This window comes from Schistocerca cancellata, chromosome 5, assembly GCF_023864275.1.
Source record: "Schistocerca cancellata isolate TAMUIC-IGC-003103 chromosome 5, iqSchCanc2.1, whole genome shotgun sequence".
NCBI classification, from domain to species: domain Eukaryota; kingdom Metazoa; phylum Arthropoda; class Insecta; order Orthoptera; family Acrididae; genus Schistocerca; species Schistocerca cancellata.
Genome location: NC_064630.1, coordinates 640,703,821 through 640,724,646, shown reverse-complemented (window position 1 = coordinate 640,724,646; position 20,826 = coordinate 640,703,821). Strand labels below are relative to the sequence as shown.

Below are 20,826 nucleotides of genomic sequence, written 5' to 3'. Positions count from 1 at the left end.
TCTTCCTATAGCTTACCTATTTTCCTGATAATTTCAAACATATTGCACCATTTTACATTGTCAAACGCTTTTTCCCCGGCGACAAATCCTATAAACATGTCTTGATTTTTCTTTAGTCTTGCCTCCATTACCAGCCGCAACGTTAGAATTGCTTCTCTGGTGCCTTTACCTTTCCTAAACCAAACTTACCGTCACCTGACTGATCCTCATTTTTTTCCATTCTTCTATATATTATTCTTGTCAGCAACTTGGATACATGAGATGCTGACTTTGCGATAATTCTCGCACTTGTCAGCTCTTGCATTCTTCGGAATGTGTGGATGATATTTATCCGTGGTATGTCGCCAGACTGATACATTCTACACACCAGAGTCAATAGTCGTTTTCTTGCCGCTTCCCCCACAGATTTTAGAAATTGTGATGGAACGTTATCTATCCCTTCTGCCTTATTTGATCTTAACTCCTCCAAAGCTCTTTTGAATTCTGATTTTAATACTGGATTCTCTATCTCTACTGAATCGACTCTTGTTTTTTCTTCTTTTCCATCAGACAAATCTTACCCCTCGTAGATTTAGGAATATCTATCTGACCATGATGCAATCTAGCACTATTGTTGTCGGTGGTGATTTGCTATCGATTCTGATATGAACAACCGTACAACTGAACTGTTCACAGAAACACACACTCTGCCCTACCTTCCTGATCATTACGAATGCTGCTCCAGTCATACCATTTTCTGCTGCTGTTGATATTACCCTATACTCACTGACCAGAAATCCTATTCTTCTTTCCATTTGACTTGACTGGCCCCTACTACATCTAGATTGAGCCTTTAGATTTCCCTTTCCAGATTTTCTAGCGTCCCTATCACGTTCAAGCTTCTGACATTTCACGCCCCAACTCGTAGAATGTTATCCTCGTTGATTATTCATTCTTTCTCTCGTGGCCACCTCCCCCTTGGCAGTCTCCTCTCGGAGATCCGAATCAGAGACTATTCCGGAATCTTTTTCCAGTGGAGAGATCATCATGATATTTTTAGAGTTACATGCCATATTTCTGTGGATACACGTTAAGTGTCTTTAATGCAATGGTTTCCTTTGACTTCTGCATCCTCATGCCGTTGATCATTGCTGATTCTCCTTTCCCACCCCAAGGACAAAGAGAGTGCCCTGAACCTCTGCCCGCTCCTCCGCCCTCTTTGATAAAGCCGTTGGCAGAATGAGACTGACTTCTTATTCAGAAAATCTTAAGCTGTGCGGATTTCGAACCGAGGACTGAGGTTGTTTTGATTACTGATATCAAAGACGCTACCTTTTTTCTTTTTAGACCACAGGCGCAGTAAGTGAAGTATCTCATTCTGTACCTCTGGCATATTCTTCCAACCACGATGAAGATGAGAAGCTCTATGCGCCAGCTGACCATACCTTCCCACACCAAGACACCAAGATGGAATCGCCAAAACGCTAGTCACTTTTCACAACTTATCTGGAATGTTAGTGACTACAATTTTCCTGGAGACCAGTGTTTGTTGAAAACGATTCTGCAGTCTGGAAAAGGATTCAAGTCTGAAGTGCAATTTTTTATTTTTGTTTTTATTTTTTTGGAAGCTGCACCCTCAAATTTCCTATTTCTCAGAATTGTTGCCAAAGTCCTAAAACAATAATTTTTAGTACATTTAACGCTAATGAAACTGTTCTACGTCTCTGATATGCCTGAAGACGCCTGAGCAATATATCCTACGATAATACATTGTAAACTTCATCAGTAGATCACATTTTACTAGCAACAGAGACAAAAGGCGGTTGAAACATTACGGATGGAGGGGTTTTGCGTTTAATTACACTACATGCCTGTTTGAACCAGGAAATATTCCTGTCGTTAATGGGTGATACAGACTTTAAAAGTTATTTACAGTGACTGTCTATCATTCTTTTTTCAGAGCCTTCAATTACGATAGTTAGTAGTGTATTGATCAGACAATGTCGGTAGGCTTTTTTTTTTAAAAGTCTTCAGTCTTCTGACGGGTTTCATGCGGCCTGCCACGAACCTTCGTTGTGCCAGCCTAATCATCTCGGAATACCACTATCACCACACGTCCTCAATTATTACGTGTTGTATATATGGTGAGTGGCGCCCTGAACTACAATGAACCCATACGAATAACAATAAAGGGAGAGAAACTAGGGCAGGTTACAGAATTTAACTACTTAGGCAGCAAAATAACAGCAGATGGAAGGAGCAAAAGTGACATTAAAAACAGAATACAACTTGCCAAAATAGCATTCAATGGAAAAAGAAACTTACTGACGAGTAGAAATGTTAGTTTAGACGTAAGAAAGAGAGTCATGAAAACCTATGTGTGGAGTACAGCCCTTTACGGATGTGAAACTTGGACTTGTGGAAAAGAAGAAAAGAGAAGATTAGAGGCATTCGAAATGTGGTGCTACCGGAGAATGGAAAAAATCAGCTGGCGAGACAAGGCTACAAACGAAGATGTCCTCAGAAGAGTGAAAGAAAACAGATCTCTTTGGCGAAATATACAGAAAAGAAGAATAACCTTCATAGGTCACATTTTACGGCATAACAATTTCATTAAGAGAATATTAGAAGGAATCATTGAAGGAAGAACTCGCCGAGGACGACCTAGATTAAGCTACATTCAACAAGTAATAAATGACATCGGGTGCCAGACCTATGCAGATATGAAGAAGAAAGTTGACAAAAGAACGGAATGGCGTGCTGCTGCCAACCAACCTGTGGGTTGATAACCGAAGAAGAAGAAGAAGAAGAAGAAGTATATATTCCAATATCTGTTTTTCCCTACATTTTTTACCCTGCGTCGTCTCCTCAAGTATCATAGAGATTGTACCCTGGTGTTTTAACACGTCATGTCTTCCTGTCCCTTATTCTTGTCAGTGTTTCATATAAGTTCCTTTTTTCTTCGATTCTGTGAAGAACCTCCTCATTACTTATCTTATATGTCCTTATCTAATATGTCGTTCTATAGCACGAGATCTGGAATCCTTGGATTCTCATTTTTTCCGCTTTTCACACGGCCCAAGTTTCGCTACCATACAATGTTGTGCTGAAAATGTACATTCGTAGAAACATCTCCCTCAAATTAAGGCTTTTTTTATACTAACAGACTTCCTCTTACTTGTGGTAGTCTGAGCTTTATGTCCAACTTCGTCTGCCACACGCTATTTTGTTTCCGAGGCAGCAGAACTTCTTAGCCTCATTTTCATCATGGGTACCAATTTTGACGTTAAGTTACTAGCTATGCTCATTCCTGCTAATCCTCATTGAAATTCTAAAGTAATGTGTAAAATCACAATTAATAAAATCTTCCAGTCTATTACCGTGGTCGAATGGATTTCACCTTAAAACCCAACGTTTCCTCTCCATCTGCGGAGGACATTTTCAAGGGGGATCGTAGCTACTTTCGCTATCTGATTCACACCCTGGCTCACTCTTAACTACAGCAAAATTCCTCTTCCGCGTGCTTCCGCGCAGTGGCGTGACGTCACATGTTTTGTCTACCCGAGCGCATTTGGCGTTGTCGACTGCCATCGTTCGCTGTTGCTATCATCTCGTGATGGAAGACTGCTTCACATCTTCTTCAGCACAGGAATCCAGATGTCATTCAGTTTCACGATTCCTCCTTCCTATTAGATTCCTGGGGTGTTTTACAATCTCTATGGCGTCTCCATATAACCTTTCATGGTATCCGCTTGTGGCTGCCAGTGCTTGAGTCCTATCAAGTGAATGTGTTGGTATCCTGGCTGCAAAGCACGTTCCGCAACAGCTAATCTGTCAGTCTCCCCTCTTTTTCAATTGCCCTTGTGCTCTTCTAGTCGTTTTTGACCGTTCTTTTTGTAGTACCCACGTAGTACACAACCCCACGTCTACAGGAAATCCTACAAATTCCTGCTTTTTCCAGCGGTTGGCGAGAATCCTTGGCCAGTTTTAGGTGATCTTGTATATTCCGAGTGAATTTGTACATTACCGCCATGTTTCGTTTTTTAATGATTATTCCTATGCTGTCAGCAACGTGATTAATGAACGGCAGGAAAACTACAGATTGCACAGGCGCTTGAGCTTCCGTTATGATTTCTACGCGGTGGTCTTAACGCTCTTTTCACCTCAGCGAACGAATAACCAAGCTTGAGGAATGCACTGGTGAGATGTTTTAATTCTCCGCCAAACAGCTCTGGTTCGCAACGTTGTGATGATGCATCGTTTTTGTTGTGAATGGTGGTTCGAACCCCTGTGTAGGTAACGGTCTGCGTGCGTGGGTTTTCGGTAAACCGTGTGGCCCAAGCACACAAAACGTATGACGTCGCGCCACTGCGCGGAAGCACTCGGAAGAGGAATCTTGCTGTAGTCAGCAGAGAGCCAGGGCGTGAATCGAACATTCAAAGTAGCTACGATCCCCCTTCAAAATGTCCTTCGCAGTTGGGGACGAAACGTTGGCTTTTAAGGTGAAATCCATTCGAACACGGCATAATAGCCCGGAACATTTTATTAATTGTGTCATTTCTGGCCGCGAAAATTTACGTTTTATAATATGTAAACTGCCATACGATTAATAACACTAATAATAATAATAACTTCCGTCTTTCTCCGGTGTACTCTCAACCCGTATTCTGTACTCACTAGACCGTTCATTCTACTCAAAAGATCCTGTAATTCTTCGTCGCTTTCACTGAGGTTAACAACGTCATCAGCAAATCTTATCATTGATATCCTTTCACCATGAATTTTAATCCACCTCTTGAATCTTTCTTTTATTTCCGTCGTTGCTTCTTCGATATATAGATTAACAAATGGGGCGCCAAAGACTACATCCTTGGATCACACCCTTTTTAATACGAGCGCTTCGCACATGATCTTCCAATCTTATGGTTCTTGTACATATTGTATACTGCACATTTTTCCTTATAACTTAGTTCTGTTTTTCTCCGAATTTCGATCACTTTGCACGATTTTACGATGTCGAACGCTTTTTCTAAGTAGACAAATCCTACGGACGTGTCTTGATTTTTCTTAATTCTGGCGTCCATCTACATCTACATCTATACTCCGCAATCCACCATACGGTGCGTGGCGGAGGGTACATCGTACCAAAACTACCATCTTCTCTCCCTGTTCCACTCCCAAACAGAACGAGGAAAAAAATGACTGCCTATACGCCTCTGTACGAGCCCTAATCACTCTTATCTTTGTGGTCTTTCCGCGAAATATAAGTTGGCGGCAATAAAATTGTACTGCAGTTAGCCTCAAATGCTGTTTCTCTAAATTCCCTCAGTAGCGATTCACGAAAAGAACGCCTCCTTTCCTCTAGAGACTCCCACCCGAGTTCCTGAAGCATTTCCGTAACAACTCGCGTGATGATCAAACCTACCAGTAACAAATCTAGCAGCCCGTCTCTGAATTCCTTCTATGTCCTCCCTCAATCCGACCTGATAGGGATCCCAAACGCTCGAGCAGTGCTCAAGAATAGGTCGTATTAGTGTTTTATAAGCGGTCTCCTTTACAGATGAACCACATCTTCCCAAAATTCTACCAATGAACCGAAGACGACTATCCGCCTTCCCCACAACTGCCATTACATGCTTGTCCCACTTCATATCGCTCTGCAATATTACGCCCAAATATTTAATCGACGTGACTGTGTCAAGCGCTAAACTACTAATGGAGTATTCAAATATTGCAGGATTCTTTTTCCTATTCATCTGCATTAATTTGCATTTATCTATATTTAGAGTTAGCTGCCATTCTTTACACCAATCACAAATCCTGTCCAAGTCATCTTGTATCCTCCTACAGTCACTCAACGACGACACCTTCCCGTACACCACAGCAAACAGCCGCACATTGCCATCCACCCTATCCAAAAGATCATTTATGTAGATAGAAAACAACAGCGGACCTACCACACTTCCCTGGGGCACTCCAGATGATACCCTCACCTCCGATGAACACTCACCATCGAGGACAACGTACTGGGTTCTATTACCTAAGAAGTCTTCGAGCCACTCGCATACTTGGGAACCAATCCCATATGCTCGTACCTTTGTTAGAGTCTGCAGTGGGGCACCGAGTCAAACGCTTTCCGGAAGTCAAGGAATATGGCATCCGTCTGATACCCTTCATCCATGGTTCGCAAGATATCATGTGAAAAAAGGGCGAGCTGCGCTTCGCAGGAGCGATGCTTTCTAAAGCCGTGCTGATGCATGGACAGCAACTTCTCTGTCACAAGGAAATTCATTGTATTCGAACTGAGAATATGCTCGAGAATCCTGGAACAAACCGATGTTAAGGATGTGGCTACGAAGGCTTTCCCGGCGTAATAATTGATAATATTCTTCTCGGGTATGCAGCCGGATCATAACGTCTTCATGACACAATATTTCCGCGGTCCAAGTGGCCACCATCTTCAGGTGAGGGTGCTGGTGCACGATCTCGCCGGAACTGACTTCCTAGCGCAAGCTGCGGCCCCTATATAGGCCGCAGAAGACCCACAACGCGTGCGCGACAAGGTGCCGTAACTGCCCTCTAGCGCAGTAAACATACGGCGCCGCCAGTGGTGGAAATAGGCGAAATCGAGATATCGCTGTCAAAAATTAAAAAATTTTTATTCCGACGATCGAAACACAGACCGTTGTTTTTTGATGTCAGATAACACCGGGTCCCAAGTCTTACTTAAAAGATAGCACTTGTCTCTATTAATAAGATTGTCAGATAGACGAATCTCTATGGATTCTTTTAAAACACAGTCCCAATAGCGAGATGCCGGGGCAACCATTTGTGTCTTGTCATAAAGCATTCTGTGTCCCTCGGTGAGACAGTGCTCCACCACTGCAGATTTCTCAGGTTGAAGCAGCCGTGTGTGCCGCTGATGCTCAACACATCGGTCCTGAATGGTCCGAATTGTCTGCCCAAGAATTGGATCATCTTAAGGTTGTGTTCAAGCAGAATGGCTATACAGATAAACAGATCCGTCGTGCTTTCCAGTTTGGACCTTCGCCTGAACCACCAGTAGATACCTGCAAATCGGTGGCTTTTTTGCCTTTTGCTGGGAGCATTTCCTCGAAGATAGGAAGAATTCTGAAAAGATACCATATCAAAAGTATTTTTCGTCCGCCAGCCAAGATTAGAGCGCTCCTTGGCTCTGTAAAGGATGACTTGGGTTTGAGGAAGCCCGGTGTGTATAAGATCCCTTGCCACTGTGGGAAGGCTTATATTGGGCAGACAATTCGTACCATTCAGGACCGATGTGTTGAGCATCAGCGGCACACACGGCTGCTTCAACCTGAGAAATCTGCAGTGGCGGAGCACTGTCTCACCGAGGGACACAGAATGCTTTATGACAAGACACAAATGGTTGCCCCGGCATCTCGCTATTGGGACTGTGTTTTAAAAGAATCCATAGAGATTCGTCTATCTGACAGTCTTATTAATAGAGACAAGTGCTATCTTTTAAGTAAGACTTGGGACCCGGTGTTATCTGACATCAAAAAACAACGGTCTGTGTTTCGATCGTCGGAATAAAAATTTTTTAATTTTTGACAGCGATATCTCGATTTCGCCTATTTCCACCACTGGCGGCGCCGTATGTTTACTGCGCTAGAGGGCAGTTACGGCACCTTGTCGCGCACGCGTTGTGGGTCTTCTGCGGCCTATATAGGGGCCGCAGCTTGCGCTAGGAAGTCAGTTCCGGCGAGATCGTGCACCAGCACCCTCACCTGAAGATGGTGGCCACTTGGACCGCGGAAATATTGTGTCATGAAGACGTTATGATCCGGCTGCATACCCGAGAAGAATATTATCGATGTTAAGGATATTGGTCTGTAACTTTGAGGATCCGTCCTTCTACCCTTCTTATATACAGGTGTCACCTGCGCTTTTTTCCAGTCGCTCGGGACTTTACGTTGGGCAAAAGATTCGCGATAAATGCAAGCTAAGTAAGGAGCCATTGCAGTAGAGTACTCTCTGTAAAACCGAATTGGAATCCCATCAGGACCTGGCGATTTATTTATTTTCAACCCATTCAGCTGCTTCACAACCCCAGGGATGTCTATCATTATGTCCTCCATACGGGAATCTGTACGAGACTCAAAGGGCGGTATGTTTGTACGATCCTCCTGCGTGAAAGATTTCTCAAATGCTAAATTTAAAATTTCAACTTTCGTTTTGCTGTCTTCCGTTGCCAAGTCAGACTGGTCAGTGAGTGACTGGATGGAAGCCTTCGACCCGCTTACCGATTTTACGTAAGACCAGAATTTCCTTGGGTTTTCAGCAAGATCTTTTGCTAAGGTATGACGGTGGTAGTGGTTGAATTGCTTCGCGCATCGCCCTTTTTACAGCAGCACGAATCTCTACTAACTTTTGCCTGTCCTCATTCTCCCGATCTTTCTTGTACCGCGAGTGCAACTGCCTTTGCTTCCTGAGCATTCTCCGAATTGCGCTGTTAAACCACGGTGGGTCTTTTCCGTCTGTAACCCACTTTTTCGCCACATACTTTTCCAATGCGTGATTTACAATACGTTTAAAATTTGCCCATAATTCTTACACGTCCATCGTACCGGAAGTAAATGAACTCGATTCATTTACTAAGTGGGATGCTAACAACTGCTTATCTGCTCTTTCTAGTAAGAATACTCTCCTAGCCTTCTTGACCAACTTTTTAACTTTCGTAACCATAGTCGCAATGACAACATCATGATCACTAATCCCTGTCTCAACACTGACACCGTCGATGAGGTCTGGTCTGTTCGTGGCCACCAGATCTAAAATATTTCCATTACGCGTTGGCTGTCAATTTAGCTGCTCAAGACAGTTTTCGGATAACGTGTTCAAAAGTAATTCACACGACGACTTGTCTGTACCATCTGTAATGAATCTATAGACATCCCAGTCTATACTAAGTAGGTTGAAGTCGCCTCCGACTAATACAGCGTGATCCGGGTACTTCTGCGATACAGAATGTAGACTCCCTTTGAATGATTCTAGAACTGCCACGGTGGAACCTGGTGGTCTGTAATAAGACCCCAAAATTAACTTTATTTCCCCTAGCCCCGTTAAACGTGTCCAGATAACTTCACAATCACACTCTACTTCGACCTCAGTAGACACAATATTTTTGTCAACTACAATGAAGTCACTACCTCCTACGGTGTCTAATCTGTCTCTCCGATACACGTTCCAACCCTCACTAAATATTTCAGAACTTCCTATCTCAGGCTTCAGCCAGGTCTCAGTCCCGAGAATAATTTGCGCCCCACACGCTTCCTGGAGGGCAGTAAATTCAGGAACTGTATTCCGAACACTCTGAAAATTTACTCCTAATATCTTGATAGCTGAAGTGTCTTTACACTGACTTCCCTGCCTGATTTCCCTGCCTGCACGTCGACTGGTGAGTGTTCATCAGGACACCTCGCACTACCGCCTAGCCTAAAAAGCCCCATGTGCACGCCCCAAGTACTCTGCTACCCGAGTAGCCGCTTCCTTTGTGTAGTGCACCCCTGACCTATCTGGGGCATCCTACAATTCCCCACCCAATAGCGCAAGTCTAGAAATCTGCAGCCAAGACCGTCACAGAGTCGACGAAGCCTCTGGTTGAGACCCATTATCAAGCACACTATCAGAACTGCCTGTTTGGAGCATTTATCTTTCCTGAAGTCAAGCATCGTCAGCTAAAGAACCTCAATGCTCTTTTCTTTTCTTCAGTATATTGTTCTTGTCAACAACTTAGATGCATGGGCCGTTTAGCTGATTGTGCGATATTCACACACTTATCTGCCCTTGCTGTCTTCGGAATTGTGTGGACGGTTTTTTCCGAAAGTCTATCATGTTTCCAGGGTCATAGATTCTATAGAGAAACTTGAAATTTTATTTGGTTGCAGCTTCCCCCAATTATTTTTAAAATTCCTATGGAATGTCATCCATCCCTGTTGCCATATTTGATCGCAAGTCTTCCAAAGCTCTGCTAAACTCACTCAAATACTGGTTCTCACGTGTATTCCATATCGTCTCCCATTTCTTCTTCGATCATGTCACCAGACAATATTGATACTCCTCGTAGGGAACTTTATTGTACTCCTTCAACCTATACGCTCTCTCCTCTACATTTAGCAGCGGAATTCCCATTGCAGCCTTAACCTGCTGCATTTGCTTTTAATTTCACCGAAGCTTGTTTTGACTTTCATGTATGGAGTATCAGTCCTTACGACGACGATTTCTTTTTCAATTTCTTCACTTTTTTTTCCTGCAGCCATTTCACCTCGGCTTCCCTGCAATTCCTAATTATTTCGTTTCTAATGAACGCAGATCTTTGCTCTGTTTCTCGATGGGCACAGAACCTAGGTCTGAAACTAAACCCCAAGAAATCCCAGGTCATACTTATATCTCATCCAAAGTTAATCAGTCGGTACTTTCGCGAAACAGTCCCTCAAATACTCCTCAATGGTACCCAACTACCATACCAAAAAACAGTAAAAGACCTTGGAATAATCTTGGATGAACACCTAAACTGGGAAGAACAAACAGTCACAGCTTGCCGGAAATCGCTCTTCTCCCTACATGCAATTCAAAAATTTAGAAAAATATTTCCAACCCATGTTAAACAAAAATTAGTCCAAACACTAGTCTTGCCTAATCTTTACTACTGTGATGTAGTTCAACACGGCACAAATAGTGAAAATTCGAGATGCCTCGAGCTAGTGATGAATGCTTGCGTTAGATACGTATGCAATATACGGTTGTATGATCATATCAGTCCTTCATACTCCCAGCTAGGTTGGACACGCCCCCATAAGGCACGCGATCTCCACACGATGTGCTTACTTCATCGATTTCTTAGCCACTGGTGCCCCCAATACTTATCTTCTCACATTAAACACCTATCATCATTCCACAACTGCAATACCAGATCGGATACGTCTAGCATCTTGGCTGTACCTTTACATAACACAAAATCTTTCTCCATGTCATTTTCCATCTCAGCCATACGACTATGGAACGCGCTCCCCTGTGATCTGCGTCTTATTCAGAACCACTTATCATTCAAGAGGGAACTCAAGACTTGCATATTAGGGACGGTATAGCTACCATTGTTGTGCCCCTCTCATCTTTTTCTTTCTCCTCTCCATCATAGCTTCGAATTTTACCATTCTATTTCTCTTCCTCTAACCTATCTACCTCTTCTATATCTCTTTCACCCCATTCTATCGTCTTATGTCTCTGCTTGATGAGAATAACTCACAAGCTGCGAGAATATAACGAGAAAATTCCCAACTAGCAATAGGACTGACATTCATAAAAGAAAAATATGTTTACTTTCATATACATAGTCATTATTATTATTATTATTATTATTATTCTTGATTGTTATAATTATTTTTTGATTGTTATAATTATCATTGTACTACTTTTATAATCTCTATTTTTTTCTTTAACATTAATACTGTATAACATGTTATATGCCCTTAATGTTCTGTAGAAACTGAAATTTGTTGAATCTGAGTATGCCTGGTTAGGTGTAAGAGAGGGCCTGAAGGCCCTAATCTTGCCAGATAAAATAAATGCATAAATAAATAAATAATTCACTTCTATGTTTTATATGAATTCGTGGAGTCTGTTCTTTCAGGCATGTCCGCGCGGAATCGGCAGTGTGATATATTGTATTTAAATTGAAAGTGGATGGGGAAAGAAAGGAAAGGAAAGGGAAAGGATTACTGGTGTCAACCGTACTTCTTCTTCACTTTCACTCAGGATAGCAATGTTATCAGTGAATCGTATCACTGATATTCTTTCACCTTGTATTTTAATTCCATTCCTGAACCTTGTTTTTTATTTCTATCATTGCTTCTTCGATGTACAGATTGAGCAGTAGGGGCAAAAGACTACATCTCTGTCCTACACCCTCTTTAATCCGAGTACTTCCTTCTTGGTCGTCCACTCTTATTCCCTCTCGGGTCTTGTACAAATTATATTTACCCGTCTCTCCTTATAGCTTATCCCTATTTTTCTCAGAATTTTGGACATCTTGCACCATTTTAAACGGTTCAACGCTTTTCCCAGGTCGGCAAATCCCATGATCGTGTCTTGATTTTTCTTTAGTCTTGCTTCCATTATCAACTGCAACGTTGGCTTCTCTAAAGCCAAAATGATCGTCATCTAAAACGACCTCAATTTACTTTTCCATTCTTCTGCATATTATTCTCTTCAGCAATTTGGATGCATGAGCTGATTGTGAGATAATTCTCACACATTTCAGCCATTGCAGTCTTCGGAATTGTGTGGATGATGTGACACTCTCTGCCCTACCTTCCTACTCACACCATACCAACTGCTGTTGATATTACCCGATACTCATCTGACCAGAAATCCTTGTCTTCTTTCCACTTCACTTCACTGACCCCTACTATATCTAGATTGAGCTTTTGCATTTCCCTTGTCCAATTTCCTAGCATCCTACCACGTTCAAGCTTCTGATATTCCACGCTACGACTCGTAGAACGTTATCCTTTCGTTGATTATTCAATATTTTTCTCATGGTAACCTCCCCCTTGGCAATTCATTCCTGGAGATCCGAATGTGGCACTATTCCGGAATCTTTTGTCAATGGAGCGATCACATTACTTTTTAAATTACACGCCACATTTCCTGTGGATACGCATCATGTGTCTTCAATGCATTGGTTTCCATTGAACTCTGGAGCCTCATGCCGTTCATCATTGCTGATTCTTCCGCCTATAGTGGCAGGTTCCCACCCCATGGGCGAGCCGGCCGGTGTGGCCGTGCGGTTAACGGCGCTTCAGTCTGGAACCGCGTGACCGCTACGGTCGCAGGTTCGAAACCTGCCTTGGGCATGGATGTGTGTGATGTCCTTAGGTTAGCTAGGTTTAATTAGTTCTAAGTTCTAGGCGACTGATGACCTTAGAAGTTAAGTCGCATAGTGCTCAGAGCCCCCCCACCCCCCCACCCCATGGGCAAGAGAGTGCCCTGAGCCGCTGTCTGTCCCTCAGCCCTGTCCGTTGCCAGAGTGAGGGTGACGTCTTATGTCGGAAGTCTCCGACCGCCAATGCTGACTACTAATCGAAATTTAAGCGGTGGCGGGTTTCGAACCCGGGACCCCGAGTTTTAGATTACTAATCAAAGACGCCACCCCCTAAACCATTCAAATCAATTCCAACGGCAACAGTATACATCATGTTTTGCTAGATTTTTTTGTAAATATTATGAAACTGACTTTACTTACGCATTTAAAGGTTAGCCGGCCGGAGTGGCCGAGCGGTTCTAGGCGCTACAGTCTGGAATCGCGCGACCGCTACGGTCGCAGGTTCGAATCCTGCCTCGGGCATGGATGTGTGTGATGTCCTTAGGTTAGTTAGGTTTAAGTAAAATGGTTCAAATGGCTCTGAGCACTATGGTACTTAACATCTGTGGTCATCAGTCCACTAGAACTTAGAACAACTTAAACCTAACTAACCTAAGGACATCACACACATCCATGCCCGAGGCAGGATTCGAACCTGCGACCGTAGCGGTCACGCGGTTCCAAACTGAAGCGCCCAGAACCGCACGGCCACACCGGCCGGCTAGGTTTAAGTAGTTCTAAGTTCTATGGGACTGATGACCTCAGAAGTTAAGTCCCATAGCGCTCAGAGCCATTTGAATCATTTTAAAGGTTAAGAAAATAACTCGATGACAAGGAGTGAATTTGGCATTTTTTTGTCTTCTAATGTTAACTGTTAAATGTGGCAGTCGGCCAGTACATCAACGTCAATAAACTTAACTGCATATTATTTTATCTTATTTTATTCCTTTGCAACTTTTAAATTTTATTAGCGACCTTAATTGCTTTCCTATGAAGGTAACGTATTACGTAGTTGATATAGCGCGCGCCACAGAGCCAACCGATGTGTTCCCTGCAAAACCCTTCAGTACAAAGTAGTCTTTAATGGACTGTGACAAGAGCCCTAACAAAAGGCGTAGAGGTACCAGGGCATGCATAGCAACTCCGAAATACTGGGTATGTAATTTAATGTGCGAGCGATATAGGTTATGTCATGAGTTGTAATTTTTGAATACCATGCTCTGACTGTGTACTTCTTATATACTGAAGAGCCAGAGAAACTGGTACACCTGCCTAATACCGTCTAAGGCCCGCGCGAGCACGCAGAAGTGTAGCAACACGACGTGCCATGAACTCGACGAATGTCTGAAGCAGTGCTGGGGGTAACAGACACCATGAATTCTGCAGGACTGTCCATAAATCCGTAGGAGTACGAGAGCTGGAGATCTGTTCTGGATAGCACGTTGCAAGGCATCCCAGATACGCTCAATAATGTTCATGTCTGGGGAGTTTGGTGGCCAGCGGAAGTGTTTAAACTCACAAGAGTGTTCTTGAAGCAGCTCTGTAGCCATTCTGGACGTGTGGGGTGTCACATTGTCTTCCTGGAATTGCCCAAGTCCGTCGGAATGCACAATGGACATAAATGGTTGCAGGTGATCAGACTGGATGCTTACGTACGTGTCACCTGTCAGGGCCATATCTAGACGTATCAGGACTCCCACATCACTCCAAATGCACACGCCCCACACCATTACAGAGCCCCCACCAGCTTGAACAGTTCCCTGCCAACATACAGGATCCATGGATTCATGAGGTTGTCTCCTTACCCGTAAACCTCCATCTGCTCGATACAATTTGAAACGAGACTCGTCCTACAAGGCAACAAGTTTCGAGTCATCAACAGTCCACTGAAGGTGTTGACGTGCCCAGGAAAGGCGTAAGGCTTTGTGTCGTGCAGTCATCAAGGGTATATGACTGGGCCATTTCGATGATGATTCGTTGAATGGTTCGTACGCTGACGCTTGTTGGCGGCCGAGCAGTGAAATCTACAGCAATCTGAGGAAGGGTTGCACTTCTTCAGTCGTCGTTGGTCCCTTTCTTACAGGATCTTTTTCCGGCTGCAGCGATGTCGGTGATATCATGTTCTACCGGATTCCTGATATACACGGTACAGTCGTGAAATGGTCGTACGGGTAAATCCCCACTTTACCGCTACGTCGGAGATGCTGTGTCCCTTCGCTGGTTCGTCGGCTATAACACCAAGTTCAAACTCACTTAAATCTTGATAACCTGCCATTGTAGCATCAGCAACCGATCTAACAACTGCGTTAGACTCTTGTTATCTTACACAGGCGTTGCCGTCCACAGTGCCATATTCTACCTGTTTACATATCCCTGCATTTGAATACGCCTGCCTATACCAGTTTCCCTGGTGCTTAAGTGTATTTTCAGCACAGGTAATGTGTGGTTGCTATTCGAAGTCTGGATCTGCTCTAATAAAGCTAGAGCGGAAAACATGACTGACTGTTGCTGTTTACCATTTGAAATCAAAATAAATGTAAGTAACAGGAGTAAAATGACATTCTGCAAGTCTCACAGTTTTCCAGCATGTTGTTAGCTTCGACTTGTACCTGTTAAGAGATCGAATGTCAACTAAAAGAGAGGGAGAAAAGCCGATCCCTGTGAATGTACAGGTAAAAATTACGTTGATCCAATTGACAGATTGCTAGTTCTGTTTTCCCGTGGAAATTCATCGTTACAGGATATTACCGATATCCGGACGCACGCAGCCAATGGAAAGATGAGAAACACATTAACACACTACGCGTCATATGGTACATACCCCTGGATACTTACAGATGACCACCGTCTTGACAGGGCGCTGCAGCTTCGAGATTGGCGCTACGGCTGGAATGGCCAGCCACTGCACTCGCGACACCAGTTTCAGGTCAAATATTTCTGAAACAAATGCGACCATTGCATCAGGCAGGCAGCGAAGCGAGCATGTAGTGCGGAGCTGCGACATAATCCTGCTGAATTTCGCCTTTCGCGGTTCCGTGCCCCAGCCAGCAAAAACGAAATACTCAAAAGGTCGCTTTGTTGTCCATCCGTCCGTCTCACTGTCTGTCTTGTGTCCGACTGTTAAGAACGCTTTTTCTCAGGTAAGGGAAGATGTATGAAGTTCAAATTGATGTCACATAGTAACTTCTATGATCCCTTGGAGGTGTAAAAATTTTAAGCTTCTAAGTCACTACAATCAAAAGAGACGGCCATTTCCGTCACATATTTTCATTCTTGAAAACTCACTCATCAAAAACCCTTATGGGGCTTCCCGTTCACTTAGAATGGTGAAATTTGGCAAGAAGCAAGGTTTCACAGTAAAAGTAAAGGAAAAAATCCAAAAAATGTTAATTTACAATTATATAATGCGAAGGAATATTTTTTGTCATTTTTATCCATCTGTGTGTTAGTCTACCTGTTAAGGCCATTTTCTCTGGTTCAGCGTATCAAGTTCAAATTTATGTCACATACCAAGGTCCATAGTCCCTTGGCGGTGTAAAACTTGTAAGCTTCTAAGTCGATGCAGTCATAATATTCGGTCATTTTTATGTAACCTATTTTGATACTCACAGACTCACTCATCAAAACTTTTGATGCACTTTCCATCGACGTAGAATCTTGAAATTCGGCAAGAAGCAACGTTTCACAGTAAAAATGAAGTAAAAACTCTGACACTTGTTAAATTGTAATTATATCACTTGAAAACACCTTTTGCCATTTGAACATACACTGCACTCATCTGCCGCCGTTGGTGTAATAGACGTACAGTATTGCACGCAAACATAAAATGTGACTTATAGTCATGTTTTAGTAAGTAAGTAAAAATGTTTTATTAAATCTCCTCTCTCTGCATATATAACCAGAAGTTCCTTGCTTTTTGTATGTCCGAGTTAGTCTGGGGATCTACTGTAGAGATTTTGATACGGTCTTGTGATTCCCGGGACCAGTATCTCACCGGAATCGATAACGGAAAAAATCGTTGAGATTCTCGATTCCCAGGATCGATGAAATATATATGTACGTAAGTTTGTACGGAACTCTTAGCGTGCGAGTCCCACTCTCGCTTGGCTAATTTTTTATCAATCGAAGATCGATTCCAAGCACTTTATCTACACCCAGCGCCGGTTCCAGCGCCGAGATGTCCATCTGGCGTGTGTTGCGTCGACGTTTACACATGAAACCATACAAAATTCAGCTACTGCAAGCTCTTCGTGAAGGAGACAAACAACAACGTGTGGAGTTCTGTAATTTCGTTCTTAGCAAGATGGAGGTGACAGTTTTCTTCCACACTTAGTGTCTAGTGACGAGGCAACATTCCATTCAAATGGAAAGGCTAACCGTCATAATGTGAAAATATGGGGTACGGAACAACCACATGAAGTTTTACGATATGAGAGGGACTCTCCTAAATTTAATGTGTTTTGTGCAGAAAAAGGTGTATGGTCTATTTTTCTTTGCCGAGGACACTATTACAGGAAGCACATATCTCGATAATTATGCTTGAGAACTTTCTTTTCCCATAGTTGGAGACTGATTCGAACGACTTCATTTACCAACGGGATGGTGCACCGCCATATTGGCATCTGGAAGTGCGGTAATTTTTAAATCAACGGATTGCTGAAAGATGGATCGGTCGCACTGTATCAAATGATTCAGCCTTACATTACTGGCCTCCAAGGTCACGGGACCTGACTGTGATATTTTTTGTAGGGATTTATAAAAGATTTCTGTTCATGTGCCTCCGTTATCAACAACAATGAATGGAGACGTCCGCATAACAGCAGCGGTGGATGCTATAACCCAAGACATGCTCACTGCAGTGTGGGAACAATTTGATACCACATTGACATATGCCGTGCTTCTCAGGGAGGGGGGGGGGGGGGAGTAATGAACAACAACAAACAGATATGAAAAAAGCTTTTTGAGTTTCCCTTGCGTCAAAAAACAAAATTCATTGTATATTTTTTATCAGCTTCACAAATATAGATGTGCCTACTCGGATGATTATTTTTGATACACCCTATATAATCAGAAATTAACACTTTCTGGATTCCTTCCCTTTTCTTGTAGCATTAAACCTTACTTCTTGCCAAATTTCATGAGTGTTGGTCAACGGTAAATGCCCCATAGGTTTTGATGAGTGGATTTGTATCAAAATATGTGACAAAAGTGGCCATATCTTTTAATTGTATTGCTTTATAAGCTTGCATTTATTACACCAAGGAACTACAGACCTTAGTATGCGACGTAAATTTCAAACTCGATATGTACAACTATTCCTGAGAAAAAAGGGGTCTTAACAGATGGCGAGATAGGCGGACTGTTGAATAACAAATGGCAATTTTTTTTTTCTTATGATATAATTGCAAATTAACAATTTCGGATTTTTTTCCCTTACTTGAACGGTGAAACGTTGCTTCTTGCCAAATTTCATGATGTCGGGTGAACAGGAAGAATCCTATAGGTATTGATGAGTTTAAAAAAACAAGAAACGATTTTTGTACAACATGGTTGTGGAGAGAAGCAGCGATTAGTATGATTAATCAATAATTCAAGAACAGTCTTAATCGCATTTATTATTGTTATAATACCGCCAACCGGTTCAACCCGATGTAGGGTTCATCTTTGACCAATGGTGTAAACGCCCAGAAGATGACCCCTACGTCGGGTTGAACCGGTTGGCGGTATTATAACAATAATAAATGCGATTAAGACTGTTCTTGAATTATTTATTAAGAAAGAACGTCCGAACAGATTTGAAAGCCCAACGGTACTAACCGGCTGCTGTGTCATCCTCGGCCCTCAGCCCTTAGGCATCACGGATGCGGATACACCGCTTTCCCGACCGTTGTCAATTTTCGTGACCGGTGCCGCTACTTCTCAAAAAGTTGCTCCTCACTTGGCCTCACGAGGGAGGAGTGCACTCCACTTGCCCACAGAAGTCGGCTGATCCAGGACGGTGACCCATCCAAGTGCTAGCCAAGGCCGACAGCGATTAACTTCGGGTCGCGCGGTAGCGTTCTCGCTTCCCACGCCCGGGTTCCCGGGTTCGATTCCCGGCGGGGTCGGGGATTTTCTCTGCCTCGTGATGACTGGGTGTTGTGTGCTGTCCTTAGGTAGTTAGGTTTAAGTAGTTCTAAGTTCTAGGGGACTGATGACCGTAGATGTTAAGTCCCATAGTGCTCAGAGCCATTTGAACCACTGATTAACTTCGGTGATCTGACGGGAACCGGTGTAACCACTGTGGCAAAGCCGTTGGCAATAAGTCAGTTAGCGAGTAACAAAATATATGACATAAATGGCCGTATTTTTTTATTGCATAGACTTAGAAGGCTTGTGCCTGCTACACTTTTCGGAATTTTTCCTTCAGGTGTGCTGTGAAAACCTTGCTTCTTGCCAAATTTCATTACTCTTTTTTTTTTTTTTAATCTCATTTTGTTCGATTTCGTTCTTTGTATCTGCTCGGGGCGAACGTCGGAAGACATCCGTTTCAGTTCATCGTTCCTCCACTAACTCTGTTTTTCTTTATTACAGAGGGCAGCTAACGCTCTGACCGAACACGCTGAGCTACCGTGCCGGCGTTACTGTGGGTCGATGGGAAATGCGCAATAGCTTTTGATGAGTGAGTTCACGAGTCTCAAAATACACTCCTGGAAATGGAAAAAAGAACACATTGACACCGGTGTGTCAGACCCACCATACTTGCTCCGGACACTGCGAGAGGGCTGTACAAGCAATGATCACACGCACGGCACAGCGGACACACCAGGAACCGCGGTGTTGGCCGTCGAATGGCGCTAGCTGCGCAGCATTTGTGCACCGCCGCCGTCAGTGTCAGCCAGTTTGCCGTGGCATACGGAGCTCCATCGCAGTCTTTAACACTGGTAGCATGCCGCGACAGCGTGGACGTGAACCGTATGTGCAGTTGACGGACTTTGAGCGAGGGCGTATAGTGGGCATGCGGGAGGCCGGGTGGACGTACCGCCGAATTGCTCAACACGTGGGGCGTGAGGTCTCCACAGTACATCGATGTTGTCGCCAGTGGTCGGCGGAAGGTGCACGTGCCCGTCGACCTGGGACCGGACCGCAGCGACGCACGGATGCACGCCAAGACCGTAGGATCCTACGCAGTGCCGTAGGGGATCGCACCGCCACTTCCCAGCAAATTAGGGACACTGTTGCTCCTGCGGTATCGGCGAGGACCATTCGCAACCGTCTCCATGAAGCTGGGCTACGGTCCCGCACACCGTTAGGCCGTCTTCCGCTCACACCCCAACATCGTGCAGCCCGCCTCCAGTGGTGTCGCGACAGGCGTGAATGGAGGGACGAATGGAGACGAGTCGTCTTCAGCGATGAGAGTCGCTTCTGCCTTGGTGCCAATGATGGTCGTATGCGTGTTTGGCGCCGTGCAGGTGAGCGCCACAATCAGGACTGCATACGACCGAGGCACACAGGGCCAACACCCGGCATCATGGTGTGGGGAGCGATCTCCTACACTGGCCGTACACCACTGGTGATCGTCGAGGGGACACTGAATAGTGCACGGTACATCCAAACCGTCATCGAACCCATCGTTCTACCATTCCTAGACCGGCAAGGGAACTTGCTGTTCCAACAGGACAATGCACGTCCGCATGTATCCCGTGCCACCCAACGTGCTCTAGAAGGTGTACGTCAACTACCCTGGCCAGCAAGATCTCCGGATCTGTCCCCCATTGAGCATGTTTGGGGACTGGATGAAGCGTCGTCTCACGCGGTCTGCACGTCCAGCACGAACGCTGGTCCAACTGAGGCGCCAGGTGGAAATGGCATGGCAAGCCGTTCCACAGGACTACATCCAGCATCTCTACGATCGTCTCCATGGGAGAATAGCAGCCTGCATTGCTGCGAAAGGTGGATATACA

At 44.1% G+C, this 20,826-nt stretch overlaps 1 protein-coding gene across 1 annotated transcript in view; it reads right to left on the bottom strand.

The window, feature by feature from the left end:
* LOC126187787 (uncharacterized) overlaps positions 1-20,826 on the bottom strand; it is a 190,731-nt gene that overhangs the window by 10,476 nt on the left and 159,429 nt on the right. The window contains exon 7 of the mRNA XM_049929059.1: positions 15,719-15,820. Coding sequence (XP_049785016.1) covers positions 15,719-15,820 — 102 coding nt within the window. The remainder of the gene's footprint in view (positions 1-15,718; positions 15,821-20,826) is intronic.